Source organism: Vanacampus margaritifer, chromosome 7 (assembly GCF_051991255.1).
Source record: "Vanacampus margaritifer isolate UIUO_Vmar chromosome 7, RoL_Vmar_1.0, whole genome shotgun sequence".
Taxonomy (NCBI): Eukaryota; Metazoa; Chordata; class Actinopteri; order Syngnathiformes; family Syngnathidae; genus Vanacampus; species Vanacampus margaritifer.
The window spans coordinates 8,159,902-8,180,464 of NC_135438.1; the positions used below are offsets into that span (position 1 = coordinate 8,159,902).

Sequence of the window (20,563 nt, forward strand, 5' to 3'; positions counted from 1 at the left end):
TTCTACATACAGTTGCTTTTAACGGATTGTGCACTTTTGATTACATTGCGACAATGTGACTTTTTTTTTTGCTGGTGCAGCCTACGCCTCCCATAATTTTGAACTCAACTCACTCTATTTATTTTAAAGCCATTTAAAAACAACCACAACTGCACATGAACTATAAAATCACAGCCACGTGACCAAGAAATGTTGATTTTTACAAAAATGCTATTGTATAAATGAATCATTAGAAAAAATATTGAAATTATTATCCCTAATTGTATAAATGAGCCCCAACTTTGTGAGTATTTTAATTGACAAATCAATGTAAAAATGTCCTTTAATAATTTTTCATGACGTCAACGGTCAAAGACCTTTTCTATGTTAACCCAAAGGCCTATATCGCTCAAATATTGTTCATAAATCAATGTTTGTCTGCACTTTTACTTTGCCAAAATAATCAATCCACTGCCCAGATGTGGAATATAAAGATGTTGATGACAGAATGCTACATTTTGATCAAAGATTTGACCAGTCACCATCATCATCATCATCACCATTAAATTGAGCTTCCTGCCTTTTTTCTTGTTTCCCCTCCACATTGTTTCATGACCAAAAAAGTTCATGACAATGATGACAGAATGGACTTGTGAGATGACAATAGAACCTTTAATTTGTTTTTAGAAAAGTTCATCTTTTTTTTTTTTGCATTAGATACAGAAGGCACTTACATTAAAAAAAAAACTGGTTAAATCACAGTTGCTGTGTTATTAAAGACATTAAATTGTAGTTGTTGTTTTTTTTTAAAATATATTATAAAGCATCATTTTTGAGTAGTAAACACAAGAAATGACATAGCACCATTGGCAAACCTTTAACATCTCACCTGACATAAAATGTGGCATGATTTGTATCTACAGTACAGTAAAAACATTACCAAAAGTAATAATGCCCACCATATATATGCATATATATATATATATTATTTTTTTTAATAAGATTATAAATTAAGATGTAAGATTTTATTTTTATTTTTTAAAAATAAGTGTTTTTTGTTGTTTTTGTTTTGTTTTTTGTCACGACTCATGAGTCAAATGTTTTTTTTCTTCTTCTTCTAATTTTTACACATTAGGCTTTGAGGTGTCAGCACTGTGCCAGTCCTGGTACATCTCCACCAGGCGGTAGGCTTCTCGCTGCCCGGACAACAATGCACCATGGGTAGTGGAATAGTATTTGCGGTGGGTGGCCTCGCCAGCGAACAGGAGCTGCAAGGTCTGAGGAAAGAAAACAAGGGAGGGAGAGAAATCCGTCTGTGTCATTTGTGGCATATTTTTGGGCCCATTTCTTTTTCCATCACGTGTTCTCTAGTGCAGTGTTAGCCCAAATGTACTATAGTGAGTGTGTGTGAGTGTGTGTGTGTGTGTGTGTGTGTGTGTGTGACTTGGCTTATTCTCACCTTATAAAACCATCTTATATTTACAGATGTATTTATTTATCATATTTTTAAGTGAAGTCTAGAAAAATTGTTGAAAAAAAAAAACAAGGAGCCCATTTATGTTAAGTGAAATCCATAGACTCGTTTTATAAATAAAAATAATTACTTAGGTAAAAAAAAATATTTATTTCATTAAAAAAAAAAAATCTTCATGTATTTCCAATTAAGTATTGGCAGAAGCAGTTGTCAATATTGGCATTTGTTAAATGTAATTCATAAAGTAGATTCTACTCTAATTGAGTTACTTTTAAAATGAAGTAATCGGTCAAATGACTAAGTCACTTTTTCAAGGTAACGGTGTCAAACATGTAACTGTTACCGGAGCCTTTGTGCTGTTGGCGTAAGGCAGCGGCATGGCCAGCCTCTCAAAGTCTCCGCCGCTGGAGCCCACCCTGGTGTAAGAGTAGGACCCTCGAAAGTATTGGTTGCTACCCCAGGAGGAGCGCAGGATACGCCGGGGCTTTGGAATGTCAGGGTTCCCTGTGGATAAAAAGACAATTAGCAGTGTCATCGTTATGTATGAATCGCAGAGTGTCCTTCACGGTGTCTCGAGACTAGATCGGACTCCAGGTTATTATTTTGAAGAGTGTTGAGTGAATGACGTTCTGCTGATTTGATTTCAGTGCCTTTCAGTTTGTCTGATTGCGGCTTGTTACTTACACTAGTGTTCGTCATAGTTCCTGTTTCTGGTGGCTGCTTGCTTTAAGTGGTGACTGTTTCACTTCCTGTTAATTTGAGTGACCTTTTCTGACAAATTGATTTTCCCCACTTGATTTTTCTGTCCATTTTTTCCAAGTATCATCTACTTAATTGCAACGTGTTTTACCCCGTGTTGTTTTAATTTGAGATTTTTCATTCATTGAAGCTTGCTATTCTGAAAGTCTTCTTTTTTTTTTTTTGCTTCCTGTCCAAATCTTATGTACAAGAACATGCGTCATGCATCATTTAATTGTTACGCAGTGTTCACAGAAAATTTCAGTCACCATGAATCACTGAATTAAATGCTCAAACTGCGCATAATGTTAGAGTGGCTTAAACTTTTTTGACTCCAGTACAAGTACAGTTCAGCTGTATTTACCTTTTACGTCATCTATGAATTGATCAAATCGATCACTAAAAGCGATGGCGTCAAATTTCATTCTCGATTTGTTGTGGCATCGAACGAAAACGAATGTTAAACGGGCCACAAGCAGCAAACTGCCCAAAGCACCACTAACTAGAGGTGCAACAATTAATCGATTAATTGATGAGTCAATTATCAAATTATACGATATAATTATTTTTGGTGTTTTTTAAAATTTTAAAATTAAAAACTGTCCAAATGGTCGGAATTTCAGTTTACACACAGTAAATATGATCTGATTTCTGTAGTCCTCCATGAAAGCTGATTGTATTTGTGTTGAAACAAAATAAAACATTTAATTTTACTTTAGAAAACAATCAGCAACAGTTTTGCCAATTTTATGATATTTTATAACCCAAATCAGTAATTGTATCATAATTTATGGTTGTCCATTTTGTCCATTTAAAATAATGTTATGTTTAAAAAAAAAAAAAAAATGTAAATGTCAACTTAAAAAAAATAATAATTCACCAATTAAGTGACAAAATACTCAACAGATGAATCAATTATTAAAATAGTTGTTTCAGCCCTGGAAGAAAAGTAATTTTAGCCTCTTCTGGTGCTAGTTTATGCACATTATTGATCTTTGCAGTGAAGTTCCTCTACCTCCGTCCTCAGCCAATCAGAACGTTAGTCACTATCTGCCTCTGTCATCTCTTCTGTATTGGCCGTTTTTGCAGCTACAAACAAAAGATGTCACATGAGAAACAAGGTTCGCTCTTCTCTTTGATTCTTCTTGTAAGCTAGTTCTCTTATGTCAACTTCCTACATGTAATTTCAATTATTTCAGTCAGTCAAAGGGATAACGAACCGCATGTTGCAAAAATGTTACCACATTTTTGCAACAAGGTATGATGGCTGGTGAAAGAAGTCTTTAAAAAACTCAATGTGAACATTTGTTTCATTTCTAGTCGGAACAAACTCTTTACCCATAAAACAGGACATCACAGGACATAGAAGTTGAAGTAGAGCCCTTAGAGTGTGGACAATGGACCTTCAGTGCATTCATCTGTGCCCCAAGACAAAAGCAAGCACGATGGCTGATAAAAACAGAATTACAGATGCGCAACTTTAATTTTGCTTCAAAGTACTGTAGATTACAAAGATGCTTATTGTTATGCCTGGGAGGAGCATGAGGGCTCCTTCAGCAAGCAAGATTTTTGCCCATCTGCAGTGTTAACACATCGGCCAACTGAAACATTGAAAAAGTCATCATCTGGACTAAGGTTATTAAACTAATGCAATAAGTAAAACTCAATTGCAAAAAACTATAATCCATGACTTTCAGCCGCTTACTGTGCCACAAAATTTGCTGTGAAGGTTTTTACAGAGAATTTGCGAGGGAGCATCGTGAGCGTAATCCCATCTCTGCTCTTTTATTCCAGGGTCTCACTGAAGATTCAAGCCACTGCGTCGCCACGACTCCCAATCTGCTCATTCCATCCATCCATCCATCTATCCATCCATGCATCCATTTACTATTGACCTTCTGCAGGCGACAAGCCACCGGTGAGTAATTGTGCCATTAAACCACCGGTGACGGGATTAAACTCCACTGACCTGACTGTGGAGTTTATGTGTAGCTGACGGTCAGCATTCGACTCCCATGACAGGAAGCGCTTCAGCTCTCGCTCACTAGCAACCTATTCCTGCCGCTGCTTACCGAGTCGAAACCGCAGTCGTTCTCCATTTCTGCTCACATCCCCGGTCCGAGTCGCGCTAACGTTTGTTAGCGTAGGCGGGAATGTAAATCTATAGGAACCTCAAATGTCCTATAAGTCGTTGAATTGTAAATAGAATGAATGAATACACACTCGCACGCACGCACATACAAAAAAAAAAAAAAAAAAGAGAGAGAGAGAGAGAGAGCAATGATGATGACATGTCAAATCGGTAAAATTACCGAATGAACAATACTGAGCTCTCCAGGAAAAAAAAAAAAGAATTGTAAATAGAGCACAATTTTCCAGAAAAAAATACCACCGACTGTACACGTGTTTCCTGTCCTTGCTGCTTAATACAATGGCTTCAAGTCAACATCAATTATTACACAGCTAAACGTACACTTAAGCGATCTATGTTTAGTCTTAATGTGAGGATTCTCATCTCCGAGGCATAGGCAGTAATTTCCCCTCCGCTCGTCGTTGTTCACCGCCGCATCAACAAATTAAATGGCGAGTACACACAATAGGCCTATTGTAGGTTTCTTTCTTTTTTCTTTTTTTTCCAGAAGAGCTCAGTATTGTTCATTCGATTTGACATCATCATTGCTCTCCTTTTTTTTTTAAAAAAATTAAAAAAAAAAAGTTTTTTATTTTATTTTTTTTTAATATATATACATATATATACATATACACACACACACATATATATATATATATATATATATATTTTTTTTTTTTGTATGTGGGTGAGCATGTGCGTACGTGCGCGTAAGACTATACTTACAGGGATCATTTCTATAGTACTTGTAGGTTTCTTTCTAAAGCAGTGAACCTTTTTACATTTGCGTGGGGCGCGTAAACAGTGTGGTGCGCAATCGACTCGTCGACAGCAAGATAAACTATTGTCACAAATTATCTGAAATATCAGTATTTTGAGTTTTATATACATTTTTATTATGTAGCCGTTATTTGATTTTTTTTTCCACAGTTCTGATCTTGTGACAGCAAAGATTGTAAAATATTACTTGAAAAATTGCGAGAGCAGTTCAAGGTTTCATGACAGTTTGACTACTGTATTTCTATTTACATTATTTATAATCACTCAAATGTGTGTGTTTGTGTGTGTAAATGCAAATATACACACTCTAGTGAATGTATCGGCCATCAAGCAAAGTCATCTTATCTGACACATGGCTAGTTGTCGAACCTTGAACGAGATGGTGACACACTGCTGACTGGACTAACGCGAAATGAGTCATTTCTCATGTCATTTAGATTATAGTTCAACTGTATTTCGCGTCACTGATGATGCTGCAGTCTTTTCCCGCTACTGTGAGTCACAAAGATGACAGACCTTTTTGTGATTTCAAGCTGAGCCTAAATGGAATTATTATCAGCTCAGTTCAACACGAATTTGACAAATGGTATTATGAAGTCAATCTCAGATGGCTAATGACAATAATCAGGGTTGTAGTCCATCCATCAATTTACTATAGCCAAGATTCAAACCCGGAACCTCAGAGACAGCTGCCTCATCTTATATTGACATACCATAATCAGAACACAGTGTTGTAGATAAATTCTGTAGCTGTATTGTTCTGATACAGTGACCTTATAGCGACCTTGGGATAAATATATCTTCACGGTGAATTTGATAATATTGATTCAAAATGATTGCGTCTAAGTGATGTTACCCTTGAGCACACTCAGCTCAGTTACCAGGTGTATATTTTGGGATACAAGACAATTATTTCTTAAATCGGATAACGCCGATATTTATTGGGCATTTTAACGAATATCGGTATCGGGCTTTTTTAAGAATCGGACGGCCGATTTTAACCTCAGGAAACCTATTTATTTAAATTAAATTTCATTTAATGTTATAAGAGATGCTGATGAATGCTGAAAATGTGTTTTTGTTCCACATTAAACAAAAATATGTGAAAGTTTAAGATTTCATGTATTTTTAACTTTCGGTAAAAATATTTACTGTAGAAAACTATAGAGAGTTATGGTATTTACTTGTTTAGGTTTTCATTTAACTTTTAAAGACGTACTAAATACTGATAACCTTGGGAGCTCCCTGAACATTTAGTTAGAAATTTAAAAGGATATTGTCTAAGATTTAAAAAAATAAATAAATAAACGACATTTTGAAAAGTCTGAAAAATTGTTCAATAAGCATGCTTTAAAATATTACAACCGAGTTAAGATTAGCGTTTTGTATTTCAAAAAATGTTGATGTCTATCATTGCTTGTTTCCAGGTTGTATAAGTACCCGTACCAAAAAGTAGTATACTTTAAGTACATAATATAGAGTATACCTAAGTTTATTTTTCGAGTAAACTTTAAGTAAACTCCTTGGGACTAAATTGGAACATTTTAGTACACTTAAAAGTATACTTAAGTATATTAATAAGTATACTTATTCAAGTATATTTAAGTACACTATTAAGTATACTTGAAAGTATACTTTGTGGTACGCTAATGTCCACAGTTTAGGTTACAGCAAAAAGCACAGTAGCGACCTTAACCTCTAGGCTATCCCGCCACATGAGCTTTAGGGCTTTATAAATAAATGTAACCTATAATTTGGGTTCCTTTAGCGAGTTCCTTCTAAGTATATACTACAGTATGTAAACTTTTAGCTTTAGCCTTAGCTAATTTTTATATGTTTTAGTATACTTACAAGTGCAATTAACATTTACTTGGTGCAGTTTACTTCCAATAAGTACTGTACAAGAAAAGTAAACTGGAAGTATACTCTCCTCATTTTGAGTATACTTCAAACATGCCTAAATAAACTTCTTTTTGGTAAGGGTAGGATGTGTCCGTCAAGAATGTAAATAGCGTCAGTACAGTTCCGTGTGCTGATATCTGAAAATAACCATCACAAATAGCATCAATTCCTGTCTCTGATGTAAGCAACCAATCATGTTTGCCGTTCCTTTTTTTTCATCTAATTTCACATAGAAGTTGACCAGGGTTATAATAGTTTATATTATAATAGTCCGTTTTTATTTTGTTTTGAGCGGGTGTTGTAACCCAGAAGTTAACTCAGTAGAATTCAGAGTGGGTTTGTTAATTTAAAAAAAAAAAAAAATTAGTTTTAGTTTTTTCAACAAGTCTTCATTTTAGTTTAGTTTGTATTACTTTTTTTTTTTTTATTATTCCATGTATTTCTTGTGTGCAAGATTGAAACATCACAAATTTAAGGCTTGAATTCCCATTCAGAAATATTACCGGTAAACCTGTATGGTCACGGTGTACTATTTTTTTTTTATATATAAATATTATTTTCTTCACGTATGAACCAAAAACGGAGCATATTAGGTCTAGTAAAGGAGCACAACCCCCAGACGACCTACATTCTTCCGGCTAACGGCCGTGCTGTCGAATTAAATACATTTAAAATCAACCCCAAAGACTCATGCATTAATTTTCATTGACAAAGACAAAAAATTAATGACATTTTGGTAGAATTATTGTTAGTTATCATTGTTTTTGTAAAATCCATCCATCCATTTTCTTAACCGCTTTTCCTCACAAGGGTCACGGGGGTTGCTGGAGCCTATCCCAGCTGACTTAGGGCAGTAGGCGGGGTACACCCTGAACTGGTTGCCAGCCAATCGTAGGGCACACAGAGACGGACAACCACTCACAATCACACCTATGGACAATTTGGAGTGTCCAATCAACATGCCGTGCATGTCTTGGGGAATGTGGGAGGAAACCGCAGTACCTGAGAAAACCCACGCAAGCACGGGGAGAACATGCAAACTCCGCCCAGGAAGGCAGAAGCGCGGACTCGATCTCACGTCCTCTGCACTGGGAGGCGGACGTGCTAACCAGTCATCCACCGTGCCGCCGTTTTTTTTTTTGTTGTAAAATGTAACGTTAAAATTTCGTTTTAGTTAGTTGTAATTATTTATTTATTTTTAAAGCATTTTAGTTCTTGGTTTCGCGAACTTTTATGGGGGGAGGGGGTTAGTACCATGTACAAAGACAATGTGTACCATCTGAACCAAACATTTCCGTTTGGAAATGGTGGCTACAAGATGGCTTATAAGTGCTGATACTGCTCATAAAGCAATCGCTAATGTATTTTGTTTGTGGTTGTTCCGACCTGTAAAGCGCCTGAGCAGCTCCGTGCACGTCTCGGCTACAGTTTCGTCATCGCTGCGCTCCATGTAGAGGGCCTCCCCGCCGCATATCCAGCCGCTCAGCATGTAGCCGTAGCGCTCTGGCGGGTAGAGCACGTCGAAGCTGCAGATCTTCTTATACCACAGCTCCTCGGGGTAGGTCAGCTGTTCGAGCTGGGCCTCGTCTTCCCACACAAACTGAATGCTGTTGCACTCGGGGCTCCAAAACGGCTCGGCGTACTCTAAGAAAATCTTATCCGTGGTGCTGATGCCCAGCTTCTCGATGGCCAGCACCTTGTCCTCGGGTAGCGAAGGCGAGAACATGGCCTCGTGGTTGTGCTTCAGCAAACCTAAGGAAACCGTCACGATCACGTGGTCGGCCATGATCCACTCCTCGTCTTCGCACTCCACGCAAATGGGGTGCCCCGCCTTGCGGGGGTCCCGGCGCCCGCTGTTGTTTCGATTGTGGTTGTTGTCCCGGTTGGCGTCGTCGCTCTTGCCGATCAACTCGTCGTGCTGGGCCGAGTAGTTCCAGTGGATGCAGCGGACCGGTTTGCTAAGGCATATGGCGTGAGGGGGGATGTCTGCGGCCAGGAGCTCCCCGATCTTATTGAAGCCTGCGGGGACGACGTAATGCGCGCCAGGGATCGCGGTCCACTCGCCAAACTCACTCAGGGACACCTCGTCCATGTTGGGTGAGCTGCTTTCACAACTCTCTACCTAGGGAAAAATCATTTTACAATATTTCTTATATTTGTGACAGCTTTGTGAGAAATATAGTGCTCTGAGTCCTTCGCTCCCTTCGTTTTACTGGATTTTACACAGAATATTGGGTTCTATTGCTATAAAAACACGGAACCCACCAAAAGAAAGATTAGAGTCTCTTCTTTCAGCAGGAAAAAAAAAGTTTCCGTTTTGCAGCAATTGGCATTAGAATGTAGCTAAGTTTCATCATTATTCACAAATCTGATTAGAACTGTGGGTAAATGAACTTGTTTGCAACATGGCCCTGGTTGATCTCCTATACTCTGCTGCCACCTACTGGCCGTTTTTGTAATTACTATCATTGCTTCACCCGTTCTCTGCAGTTCAGAGGCTCCGTCAAAGTCTTCTGTATGCTCTAGCATTAAAAATACATTAAAAAAAAAAACATATAAATACAAGATTTAAAACATTTAAAATAGAACGTATTCATACATTTTTGGAAGCAAATGAGTTAAGAACGTGACATTTCAAAATTCTCGGTCTGTTGTACTCAGATTGAAGTGGCCATGATAAACACACTCCGCATTTTGTCAGACTTTTTTTTTTGTGTGTCAATCTTGTCACACTACTAGTTTTATACATGGAACTGATTTGAACTACCTAAACACCAATTGTGCGTTGGAACTTAGAAAAATGTAAAGTTTGACAAATAATAAGAAACTCAGTATTTGCTAACATACTAGAAGTGAGAATTAAAAATAGAGCCCACATACTTGCCTATGAAAAAAAATCTACACAGCAAAAATAAATAAATAAATAAATAAAATTCCAGGGTTAAATATTTGGGAGTTAATTTTAACTCACAAAGTGTAATTTTTGTTAAGGATGTATTTAAATGAGGCAAATCCCCCCCTCGACCGCATGGAAGGAAATAATAATAATAATAAAAAAAAATTAAACTGCAGGAAAGACTAGCTTTGAGAGAGAGATTCTCACTTTTGTTGATAAAAGCTCATTAATGTCAGTTGACAAATGGCAATGTATTCAAAATAGATTTTTAATGAGTGTGCCGCAGCTGTGGGAGACCACAGGCGGTAACGCACATATACAACAATGCTTACAAACACCGTACACACACACCTTGAGGTACTGTTGAAGCATGGACAATTTCAGCTTCTTGGTGCTGTCGGAATCGTCAGGATCCATCATAATCCGCTTGCGCACCACATCTCGCGTGAAGACGCCAACGCTGTTCTGGCTTTCGGCGCCAACGGGCTTCCCATGCTGGAAGAACTCCTGAGTCAGCTCGTACACCTGAAACGAGGAACAAAGCGAACGAGACGGAGAGTCATCAGTCTGCGAAAAGAGGAAGAAAGATGTGCAGGCTTACAGAGAGGTCAAACGAGGAAGGCGACCTCAGGGTCACTGCTTCCATATTTTTTTTAAATATTTTTCCCATAAGATATGATGGAAATACAGCAGAACCAATATGTTACAGGGATCAAATTTTCATCTTTAAAATTGGTTTATGTTAACAGTTAAACTTAACAATACATCTTAATGAACTCTTTTTGGTCGTAGGAGCAAAATAACAAAGAGTAAAGACTGGGAAGTGAGCAAGCTAAGATGTCTCATTTTTAGTCCGAGTTCTTCTTTGTCTTTTACACTTTCCTTGACATTTTTTACTGCCATGTTTTTTGGTCCGTTGCTAAACTGTGAGTTCCTGTTTTCCACTTGTACTTGATCCGCCCCCTTGTACACACGTCTATGGATGTAACGCATTGAAGAGGTATTCTCGGCCATGGATCGCACCCTTTGGTTCGAGAGTGTAGTTCTGCCCCATATGGAGGCAATTTAGGTCTCTTGACGTTTTCACTTAAGGGAAGCTTAGAACAATGTTGTGGCGATGCAGCTTTCCATATATGACTTACTGTAATGGAGCCACCTTCACCAATGGTTGTCAACTCTCGTGGACTAGATTGGAAATCGTAAGTCAGAAGAAGAAATACTGCTGTGCTGACATCTGTGATTAATTTTAATGAACATGTTTTAATTTAATGGCTTTTCTAATGAGCTTGAAGCCCAAAAACCCTCCAGGAATAAGTCAAAACAAAGCCATCCCATGTTGACAACAACCTGGCAATCTGGTACATCTGCTTTTGGTGGTTTGGTGTGTGATATTGGAAAAAAAAAAAACTAATCCCCAAGAGCCCAGGGGAAAACGGCAACAAAACAAGGATAGTGTGTTTGTTTGTGATATTAGTGTTGCTTTAACTGCTTTTCCAGATGTGGCATTGTACACACACGCCCTTAATGCACAAAGATGGGCCCTATTATTTGCTAAATACAAAGCCTGGACTGTCATTTAGGCCTTATTCCACAAACAGGATAAAGATGGTTGATTGGGCTCTCGTTAGATGTTCCGAAAAGGAAGAAGACATGTCAAAGCGTGCGTTTGTGTGTGTAGCAGTTGAACAGACATGGGCAGGTTGGTAACGGTAAAAACAAACATAGCTATATTGTTTTGATGGGTGTGCAGCATATCAGAAGGGGGAGGGGCAAAACCTTCATGTTGTAGATTTAAGCATTGGCCTGTGCTGTATTGTTACTCTAGTAGTTTTTTATATATATATATATACAGACGCTCCCCACCTTACGAACGAGTTACGTTCCGGACGATCGTTCGTAAGGTGAATTTGTTCGTAAGTTGCTTCAGTGCTATATTTTGTATTATAATTTATGTTTAAAGCCTATATAAGTATATTGAAGGTTTATATAAGTATGTTTAAGGCTTGTACAAGTAACCTGCATTGGTTTGTACTGAAAAAAACTTAATAAAATGGAGAGAATATGTACAGTACTGTACTGTACTACGTATGTTAGAGAGAGAGAGCGAGAGACACACACAGTATGTACATGTACGTAATAAGATAAATAAAATGAAGTTACTTTTGGAAGATGTACTCGATGCTTAAGGAGATGATGGAGGAGGAGGAAGAGGAGGATTTTATATCATGAGAGATTCTTCGTCGTCGCTGGAATCGGCTTCAAAAGTTATTTCCTGCTTCATGGGGACCGGCGTTTTCTTCCTCCTCCTCCTCGCCACGTTGCTCAGCCTCCAATGAGCTCTCACAGCACCAATCGTCGGTATTAGCGTCGGGAAGAAGCACTACGCGGAATACAAAATCTAACTTACAGCATTTCTTTCCGAACATTTTTCGACATACTGTACGCGCAGAAATGTTCGTATGTACCGTTGTTCGCAACTCGAATGTTCGTAAGTAGGGGAGCGTCCGTATATATATATATATATATACAGTATATGTTTTTTTATTGCCTTCCCAATGTGTCATCATTAAAGGTTAAAGTTTGAGTAATTTTAGTGCCCCACTAGTCATGACATTTTGATTAATATTATGTTTGTGAAATATGAATTAAGCAGAAAAATCCAGCCATTTTTATCCATCGCAGGGGGCGGCCATTTAGTCACATTTAGCTGTCGACTGAAAATGACATCACAGTTGCTTAGGGCTCGGGTAACAACCAATCACTGCTCAGTGCACAGCCATGGTTTCCCTTTCTTGGTAAAATTTTATTTTTTTAACCACACGCATCAATTGACATTTTATATTTGATGTATACTGAATGACATCTTGCAACCATATGCTTTTAATGTGGCAGCGGGTGCAACGTTACAAAGGAAGTGTCGTCAAAAACAAAACGGGTTGGATTACATAAGCCGAATTAGCGGCGCAACGTTAGAATATGATTGCAGTAGTGCTTAAATAACGCGTTACCATCTGTCCTCACCTCATTGTAGAGGTCGCTGAACTCTTCTACCAGGTCCTTGGGGATCCTCTTGCCAACATTGGTCAGGTAGTGAGCGACGCCATTCTTGCTATACAGGCTGATGCGCTCTACGCTCGTCTCGCCATCTGTGTTTTGTTCCAGCAGCCTGTTGTCCTCGGCCAGGTGGTACACCGGGTTCCCATTGCCGCCGTGTATCCAGGTGGCTCCTAGCTCCAAAGCTGTTTCGCCTGCAAGAAAATTAGGAATCAAATTGGACCAGTAAAAAAAAAAAAAAAAAAAAAACTTCACCTGTTGCGAATTTGTGTTTGGGTCCAAAATTCATACATCTTGGGTTTTACCTCGCTATTTCGCTTTTTTTTTTTCAAAGATAATTTTGGGGAGAATGAGGGCCTGACCGATTAATCAGGCAGATGATTTAATTTAGCCTCTATTGGCTGTTTTAAAATCAGCACACTTTTTTAAAATTTTTGGGCTGATTATTTTTATTTTCTTTATTTTTTTACTTTCTAACACAAGACAAACATAATGACCTTCAAACACTCCCCCACCACTCAAAAAGGTTTTTTTTTCTCTTTTTGGTGAGGCTGAACTAATACTAAAGGCAAAGTTTTGTTGTAAAACGGTCAAATGTTCTACCTGTAATTTATATCTTAATTGTTGTAAGCATCAAGGTAACAAAAAAACAAGTTGTTTTATTCATTTTTTATATATATATATATATATATATTTTTTTTTTTAAATCGGTCGATGCAATGGTTATCGGAATTTTTTTCTCACAAATATGGAATCGGCCTCTGTTGGAGTAATTTAGTACACTCTTATAATTGCTGGGTAAAAAAAATAACCCAATTTTGGTCAAAAATTAGACCAAACAAATTTGCTTTAGACAAAGCAATCCATTTTTGTATGAAAACAACCCAAATTTGGGTCACGTTGACCCATGTAACGGGTCAGTCCAATTTTTGACCAAAATTGGGTTATTTTTGAGCCAGTAGTTTGTATATTTTACGAAATTGTCCAGTTCAGTCGCATTGGTGGAGTCGAGAGCAGATAATATCACATGCTCCCTCAATGTGTCATAATCAAAAAACAACCTCAGGTTATTTTATCTGTCAGCATTGAGTGGTTAGACCAGTTCTGTATTTGTCAACACGGTGCCATATTTTTCTTTCGTTCTCACCGTGCTTAATACTATGAACTCTGCCACCGACGCGGTCTAAGGCCTCTAGGACCGTGACATCGGTGAAGCCCCTCTTCAGCAGGACCTTGGCTGCAGAGAGGCCAGCCAAGCCAGCGCCGATCACGACTACTCGAGGCTGCCGAGGTGTGCGCAGGCCGCTACTAAGAGGATCATCAGTTCCGTCTGAGGAGATTTCACAACTTTGCATGCCGTCCAAGCTCCTCTGCAATTTGGCCTGTTTGGAAAGGATGAATGAAAGTTGGTCAATAAAGGAAGCGCCACATTGACTCAGGGGGTGTCAGGAGGTAAATGGCGTCCACAGTGACGACATCCTGTGGACAAATGTGCGCAATCTGTGATGAAAAGTTTTGTAGGTTGGAGTACTTATTCAAAACTTTGCAACAATGCACTTTACTAAGTGGTTTTAGAATCCCCCCCCCCACTAAACTCATCCACAAAACAGGCCTTCTAAATTTAGCAACGTGACAAGATTTCCCAGAAGCGTCAAAATGATGAGTGTGGTTGGCGTGGCTCTTTTTATTACAGTCTTATTACAGCTTATCAGTGGAATTTTTCTTATCTGGAGGGTGAGCTCATCACGTGCTAGACAAAAATTGAATTTTGGAATCATCGTGCCAATTTTGGTTTTAATGAGCATAAAAATGTAGATCAAAATATTTTTTTTCTTTTAAATTGATCCCCAGTGATATTGGTAAGAAGAGCAGTGAATTATTTGTTTGTGAATGTACTGTATTTGTAATGGAGGATTTTAGAGGCATTTGAACTGTCCTTTTAAAGTTGTGTTTTTTTTTTTTTTTTATTCCACAAAGATGGTGGCCACTTGTCACGTTGTTACTAAACGATTAGCATAGCTGTCCAAAATTTCTCGGCAAGCTGAATAATTGATTAGGACTCTATTCCAATCCATGACCGATTCATTAATTGATTCAGATGCGCCTCACAAGACATCAGTTAATCATTCCAGAAAAATATTAAGTACAGCTTGATTCTGATTAATTCTGAGTAATGGAACGATGCATGATGCCTGTAAAAAGTGCCGCCACTCGGCATGCCTCATGATGTAACCCGCATTTACAACTCTTTATATGACATTTGTTTGTTTCCCAACAACTTTCTATTTTTCTATTACAAGTCCTGAAACAGCCCAAAGTCGTCCTATTCCATTTCAGTCAGATCCCAACACTGGATACAAATAAAAAAAAAGAAGCAATTTCCCACCGCAAAATGGCAGAGGCACTTTGACGACGGCTGCGCGGCCGTTGCACAAAAAAAAGCTTATTAGTCCAGCGCACAAAGCAGAAAGCAAGAATGAAGAACAGCTGCATGTTACAAAAACGTACCACTCCATAAACCAACCAGATAGAAATGTGAACATTTCGTCTTTTTTCGAGACGTCGGACACCCAGACCAGAGAAAAGCAAAAACACCTGCGTCACACCACGGAGCCATGTCAATCTGCACAAGCACCTGTTTTGACATTGTTTTCAGATGGCCACCAGCACGCTTGCATGTGTTAACCCCGCTAATCTGAACACATGTGACATGGCGCTGTTACCATCTTCCAGGATGTGGGTCAGCCTCCGCAAAGATTTACTGGGGGGGTGGCGTTTCTATGGGAAGAAATAAGACTTAGAGCAGCTATTTTGTTCTTGTTTTGCGCATTTAGCATTGAGTGGCATAACTGAAAGTGAAAACAGACATTGAAGTTGTAGCATGACTTTCCTAAAAATCAATGCAATAAATGTTTCAAATTCCTCTAAAAAAACAAAATTTCTAGGGAACCCATCATTCGAATTTTTGAAAGTTTTGATTTGATGCGTTGGGTTACACCCACGTTAATGTTTTTCATTTGAAAATTGTGTTTTTATGGTGTAGGTGTCTATTGCCTTTGAGCAGGTTAAGTAGCTGCTATCTTAGATACAAACGCCAAATGCTACATTGGGATATTTCATGCTGGGTCTCAAAATCTGAATCTGAGTCTCAAATTTTGAGATATAGGCCCCTAATCCTCAGAATTTTGTGCTGGGCAAAGTACTGGCTTGCTACTGCCTCTGAAGGAACACATTGGTACTACAAGACAGGAGAAGCCAGGAGCACACTATTTGTTTTATGGCTAACTGGCCGTAGCTTGCCCACCCCTGAAATAGGTGCCAATAATACTGCAGGATAATCAATTGCTGTTCAGTAGGGATGCACGATAATGCTATTTTCAACCGATACGATAAAACCAATCATTTAGAAAGTGCAGATGACGATAACCGATAAATAAGACGATATTTGTTTGCAAAATTAACTTGAATACAAATATACTTCTTTTTTTTTACAGGAGAGCTCAGTATTGTTCATTTGATTTGACATCATCATTGCTCTCTTTTTTTTTTAAAAAAAACAAATAAATTAAAAAAATTTAATAAATGTTTTTTCTTTTTTTTTAAATATATATACATATACACACACATATATATATATATATATATATTTTTTGTATGTGGGTGAGTATGTGTATGTGCGAATACAAATATACTTTAACTGTAAGTCTAACATGTACAAATACATTGAAACATTGTGTAAAGCACCGTGAAGCTGAATTGTATTGATATCTCTGCTTCAAAGACAAGCAGTAACTCGCCTTGAAACAAAAACAAAACAGTCATGTTTTAAAAATGCAACAAAAAACTGAGGGTAACATTCGCCACCCGGAGCCCCATGATGCATCTTCTGTGAACACGAGGTCGCGCGCATTATGACATCACAAATATGCGACACGACCATAGGAGAGGGGCGGGGTTGAGGAGTTGGTCAACTTGGGCACAGCTTGAGCCACAACCACAACAGATGGACCAACGCAGCAAGTATATTATTATCGGCGGATTTCTTTATTATCTGGTTTATCTGTATGACGTCAAATTGGTCGATAAATGCAGATAATTATCGGCCATCGATATTATCGTGCATCCCTACTGTTGAGTATATATATTTTAGAGAAACTTAAGTTTATTGTACTGTATTTCAAACTTCTGACCAAAATGATGTATTATCACTAGGGCCCAATTGAAATTGAGACTGAGGCAGATACTATTTGGCAGAATAAAACATTTCGATGATCGAAAAACTCAAATTTACAATACACTTTCCTTTAGTATTTGTTTAACTCTGATAGGAAAAAAACAGCCTTTTTTTTGCAGAATGTAAAGTTTGAATGTCATTGTTTTTGCCTTATGTTGTTAATGTTCATGTGTAAAAAAAATAAAAATAAATTAAATTAAAAAAAATAAGCACAAAATTTTTTTTTTGCAGGTTTTAAAATCGCAATATAAGGCCTTATCGCAACACATTACAATTAATAACTATAAGATAAGACAGTGATTTTAAATTAAATAGTGTTGATGGACTCTGTAGATCTAATATGCAATATTTTCACCAATTGTCCACCAAAAACTAAATAGTGTCTTTTAAAAAAATATATATATATTTTTTAAGTGTACATAATACATTTAATAGGTTTTCTTTAATCTTCTTTAGCCTGGTTAAGCTTACATTTCTATCTAGATAATTTATTTGAGTGATTAAACGATCTGATCTGTTGATCAGCTGATCTGTTTAAGAAATGTACATTTATGAATGAATGAGGCTGACTGAGAAAGAAAAAAACATCCTCTCAATTGTAATTTTGTGGCCGGTTTATGCAGGCGCCACACTCGTTACACCATCACGGCAGATTAATGTGTGGGCTGGCCTTGGGTGGATCGGCAGCTCAGGGTGAGGCGGCGTAAGGAGGGAGGGGGGCCACCACTGACCTAGAAATGGCAATCTACAATACATCTGCCAGTGGCCTTTTGATTTTCAAAAGAGCACAACGTCTTACAACTTCAACGCTTTCCTCCGTCTCTCCCCCCTTTTTCATTCCAGCTGCATCCACAGTCACATCTGCAGTCATTTTGCAGAACCCGCTTGAACAACAACAAACATGTCCCTCCCTGCATCAAACAAGAACCAAAAAAAAAAAAAAGGCAGCTTAATCTCGGCGGCTTTGTGTTAAAGGTTAGACATTCCACACTTTTGCCCCAGGGATGATGGAATGTCATGTATCGTAAACACAAACATACTTCATCACTGCACATTAACTGAGGATGGACCACAACATTAAAAGAGTGGCGCATAAAGACAGACAACAGGAAGATCAATACATGATGAAATTAGCGTAAGAGCGTCACTAGGGGCATTTGAGGATTTTTTTTTCACCAGTACTTAAAAATACCAGCCGACAGCTACTATATAACTTAACTAGAGCATGTAAGCTAGTGTGTAACCGGCCGGCATCATACCCCCCGGGAATCGAACCCACGTCACGATCAAGTATCCTGTGTACGAGGGAAAATCAATTCACTTGAGCCTACTGTAAATTTATGGGTCACCATTGTGGCTTGGGGGAACATTTGAAGGATTGTTGTTGTAATTCGACGCCAAGTTGACTACAACCACATTTAAATAAAAAATAAATAAACTCAATTGTATTTGTGGTTCATATAGACTGCAAATAGTTGGTATTAGTCAGTGGTGTAGTCCAGGGTGTACGTGGGTATACACACTTTTTCAGTCAGCCATGGCCTGCCCTCCGCTGCCTCTAATTGGCTGATTAGATTGGCTAACTTTTGGCATCAGGACTGATAAGCCAATTGGAGGCAGAGTAGGGCGGGCCATGTTGAGGAAAACAATCCTTCAAATACTTCCCCAAGCCACAATGGTGACTCATACATTTCCGGTAGGTTCAGGTGAATTGATTTGCCCTCGTACACAGGATACTTAATTATGACGTGGGTTCGATTCCCGTTACGATGATGCCGGTTACACACTAGCTACATGCTCTAGTTAAGTTTTATAGTAGCTACATACTGAAGTCTATCTAACCAGACTGTTTTCCACTATTTTTATTCATTGTTCACTAAATATTATAATTTGTTTTATAACGTATACTTTGCCTCATGATAAATACATAGTATATTATTTCAGGCTGCTTGTGTTACCAAACTGTTTTTAGCAAGTCATGATAATTTTATTATTGTGAGCAAGTGCAAATGACGGATTTTTAATTCTTACATGTCACTGTTTCTAAAAGATGAATTTTTTTGGACTACTTAAAAAAATAAAATAAAAAAAATAAAAAGGTGAAAGTTGAGAGTAAACCCATTTCTCCAGGGACCAATACACACACATTAGTAGAAAAGGTGACAGACAAGTCGAGGGGTGTGTGTGTGTGCCACGTAGAAGCTGCAATGCCACAGTGGCAGTGGAACAGCAACACAACAAGTGCACTGAGTTTTCACATCATCAGCACACAAAGAGCATTTTGTTAAAAGAAAAGAAAGCGGACAGACAATGAGAGAAATAGAACGCGCGTGCACGTTGAACCAAACACTTCAATAACTAATTTGAAAAAGCAAGCAAACGAGAGAGTTGCGTCTGTTTTCTACTCAGAAGTCTTTTTGTGCGCAAAGTGTACTTGGACGAACGATAGCAGCTGTAAACAAAACGAGCGGTTCTGTTTTTGTTTCTGTCAAGTGACACACGCTGGTCTCGAAAAGAAAAAAAAAAGACGAGCGCTCGGGAGGTGTTTCAAGCCGGACTTACCCGAGTGTCTCGTCGTCTTAACGCCGCTAAAACGTCGCGCTGTGGCACCGCCGGCTCGCTTTTGTGCCAATGGTTTGCCTCCTCCGCACCCGCTCCGCTTTTGTATGTATGCGTGCAAACTGCAAACCAGAAGCAGCCAGTTTCGTGCGGAGCCGCTGCCTCCTCATTGGTTATACATGAGCGCGCATTTACGTCACGGCCACGCCCACCGAGCGCACACCCATGTGCTCCCAGCGAACATAAACAAACCTCCGCTTGGAGATCTATAGAAACTACAGCAGAGCGAATGCAGTAAAAGGCTTTCAAGAACTTTATCTAGCTTGGGAAATGGGAGAATTTTTTAACCATAAAATCTGCTAAATGTTGAGCCACACAGCAGGAATGGACTGGAAACGTGAAATAAACATTGTAACTCTAAATTCTGGGCAAAAACTGTTAAATAGTCAGATAGCAAAATAGTTACTAGATAAGTTTAACTTGACACTTTCTAGGTGGCCAGGCACTCCAAACACATGAAAGATCTACTGAAGTGCAGTAACCAAGTATTTGTACTTCATTACTTCCTACTGCTGGGTACATTCAGTTGATATCTAGGGCCCATGCAATTTTCAGGTTAAGACAGGGATGGGGGCACATATCTATCTATCTATCTATCTATCTATGTACAGTCCCTGACAAAAGTCTTGTCGCTTATCCATTTTGTAGAAACACCAGCTTATAACCTGACTTTTAATTAACCCCAGACCATGATTTTTCCGCCACCAAACTTAACTGTTTTCTGGGTGTATCTCGGATCCATGCGGGATCCAGTAG

At 38.4% G+C, this 20,563-nt stretch overlaps 2 protein-coding genes across 7 annotated transcripts in view; one reads left to right on the forward strand and one right to left on the reverse strand.

Annotated features, from left to right (window-relative positions):
* Positions 1–20,563, forward strand: part of rnf24 (ring finger protein 24) — a 56,390-nt gene that overhangs the window by 498 nt on the left and 35,329 nt on the right. For 3 of the 6 annotated variants that reach the window (XM_077570216.1, XM_077570211.1, XM_077570215.1), the window contains exon 2: positions 3,986–4,109. The gene's annotated coding sequence lies outside the window, so the exon portion shown is untranslated. Of the gene's footprint in view, positions 1–1,114; positions 1,255–3,985; positions 4,110–20,563 lie in introns of those variants that run through there. The other 3 variants (XM_077570213.1, XM_077570212.1, XM_077570214.1) reach the window with 3 other exon arrangements.
* On the reverse strand, positions 630–19,865 carry smox (spermine oxidase). Its single transcript, XM_077570209.1, has 7 exons — positions 19,751–19,865; positions 14,102–14,336; positions 12,922–13,148; positions 10,252–10,425; positions 8,391–9,126; positions 1,797–1,957; positions 630–1,256 (listed from the first exon to the last, which is right to left on the reverse strand). The coding sequence occupies exons 2-7, from the start codon at positions 14,307–14,309 to the stop codon at positions 1,104–1,106; spliced, it is 1,659 nt and encodes a 552-aa protein (XP_077426335.1). The 5' UTR covers positions 14,310–14,336; positions 19,751–19,865; the 3' UTR covers positions 630–1,103.

Excerpts from the sequence above, each read along its gene's own strand:
- smox (XM_077570209.1), bottom strand. The coding sequence starts at position 14,309 with ATGCAAAGTTGTGAAATCTCCTCAGACGGAACTGATGATCCTCTTAGT. Across the intron at positions 9,127-10,251 it reads TGCTTCAACAGTACCTCAAG|GTAGAGAGTTGTGAAAGCAG; the intron begins GTGTGTGTGTAC and ends ATTTTTCCCTAG. Across the intron at positions 1,958-8,390 it reads GCTGCTCAGGCGCTTTACAG|GGAACCCTGACATTCCAAAG; the intron begins GTCGGAACAACC and ends TTTTATCCACAG.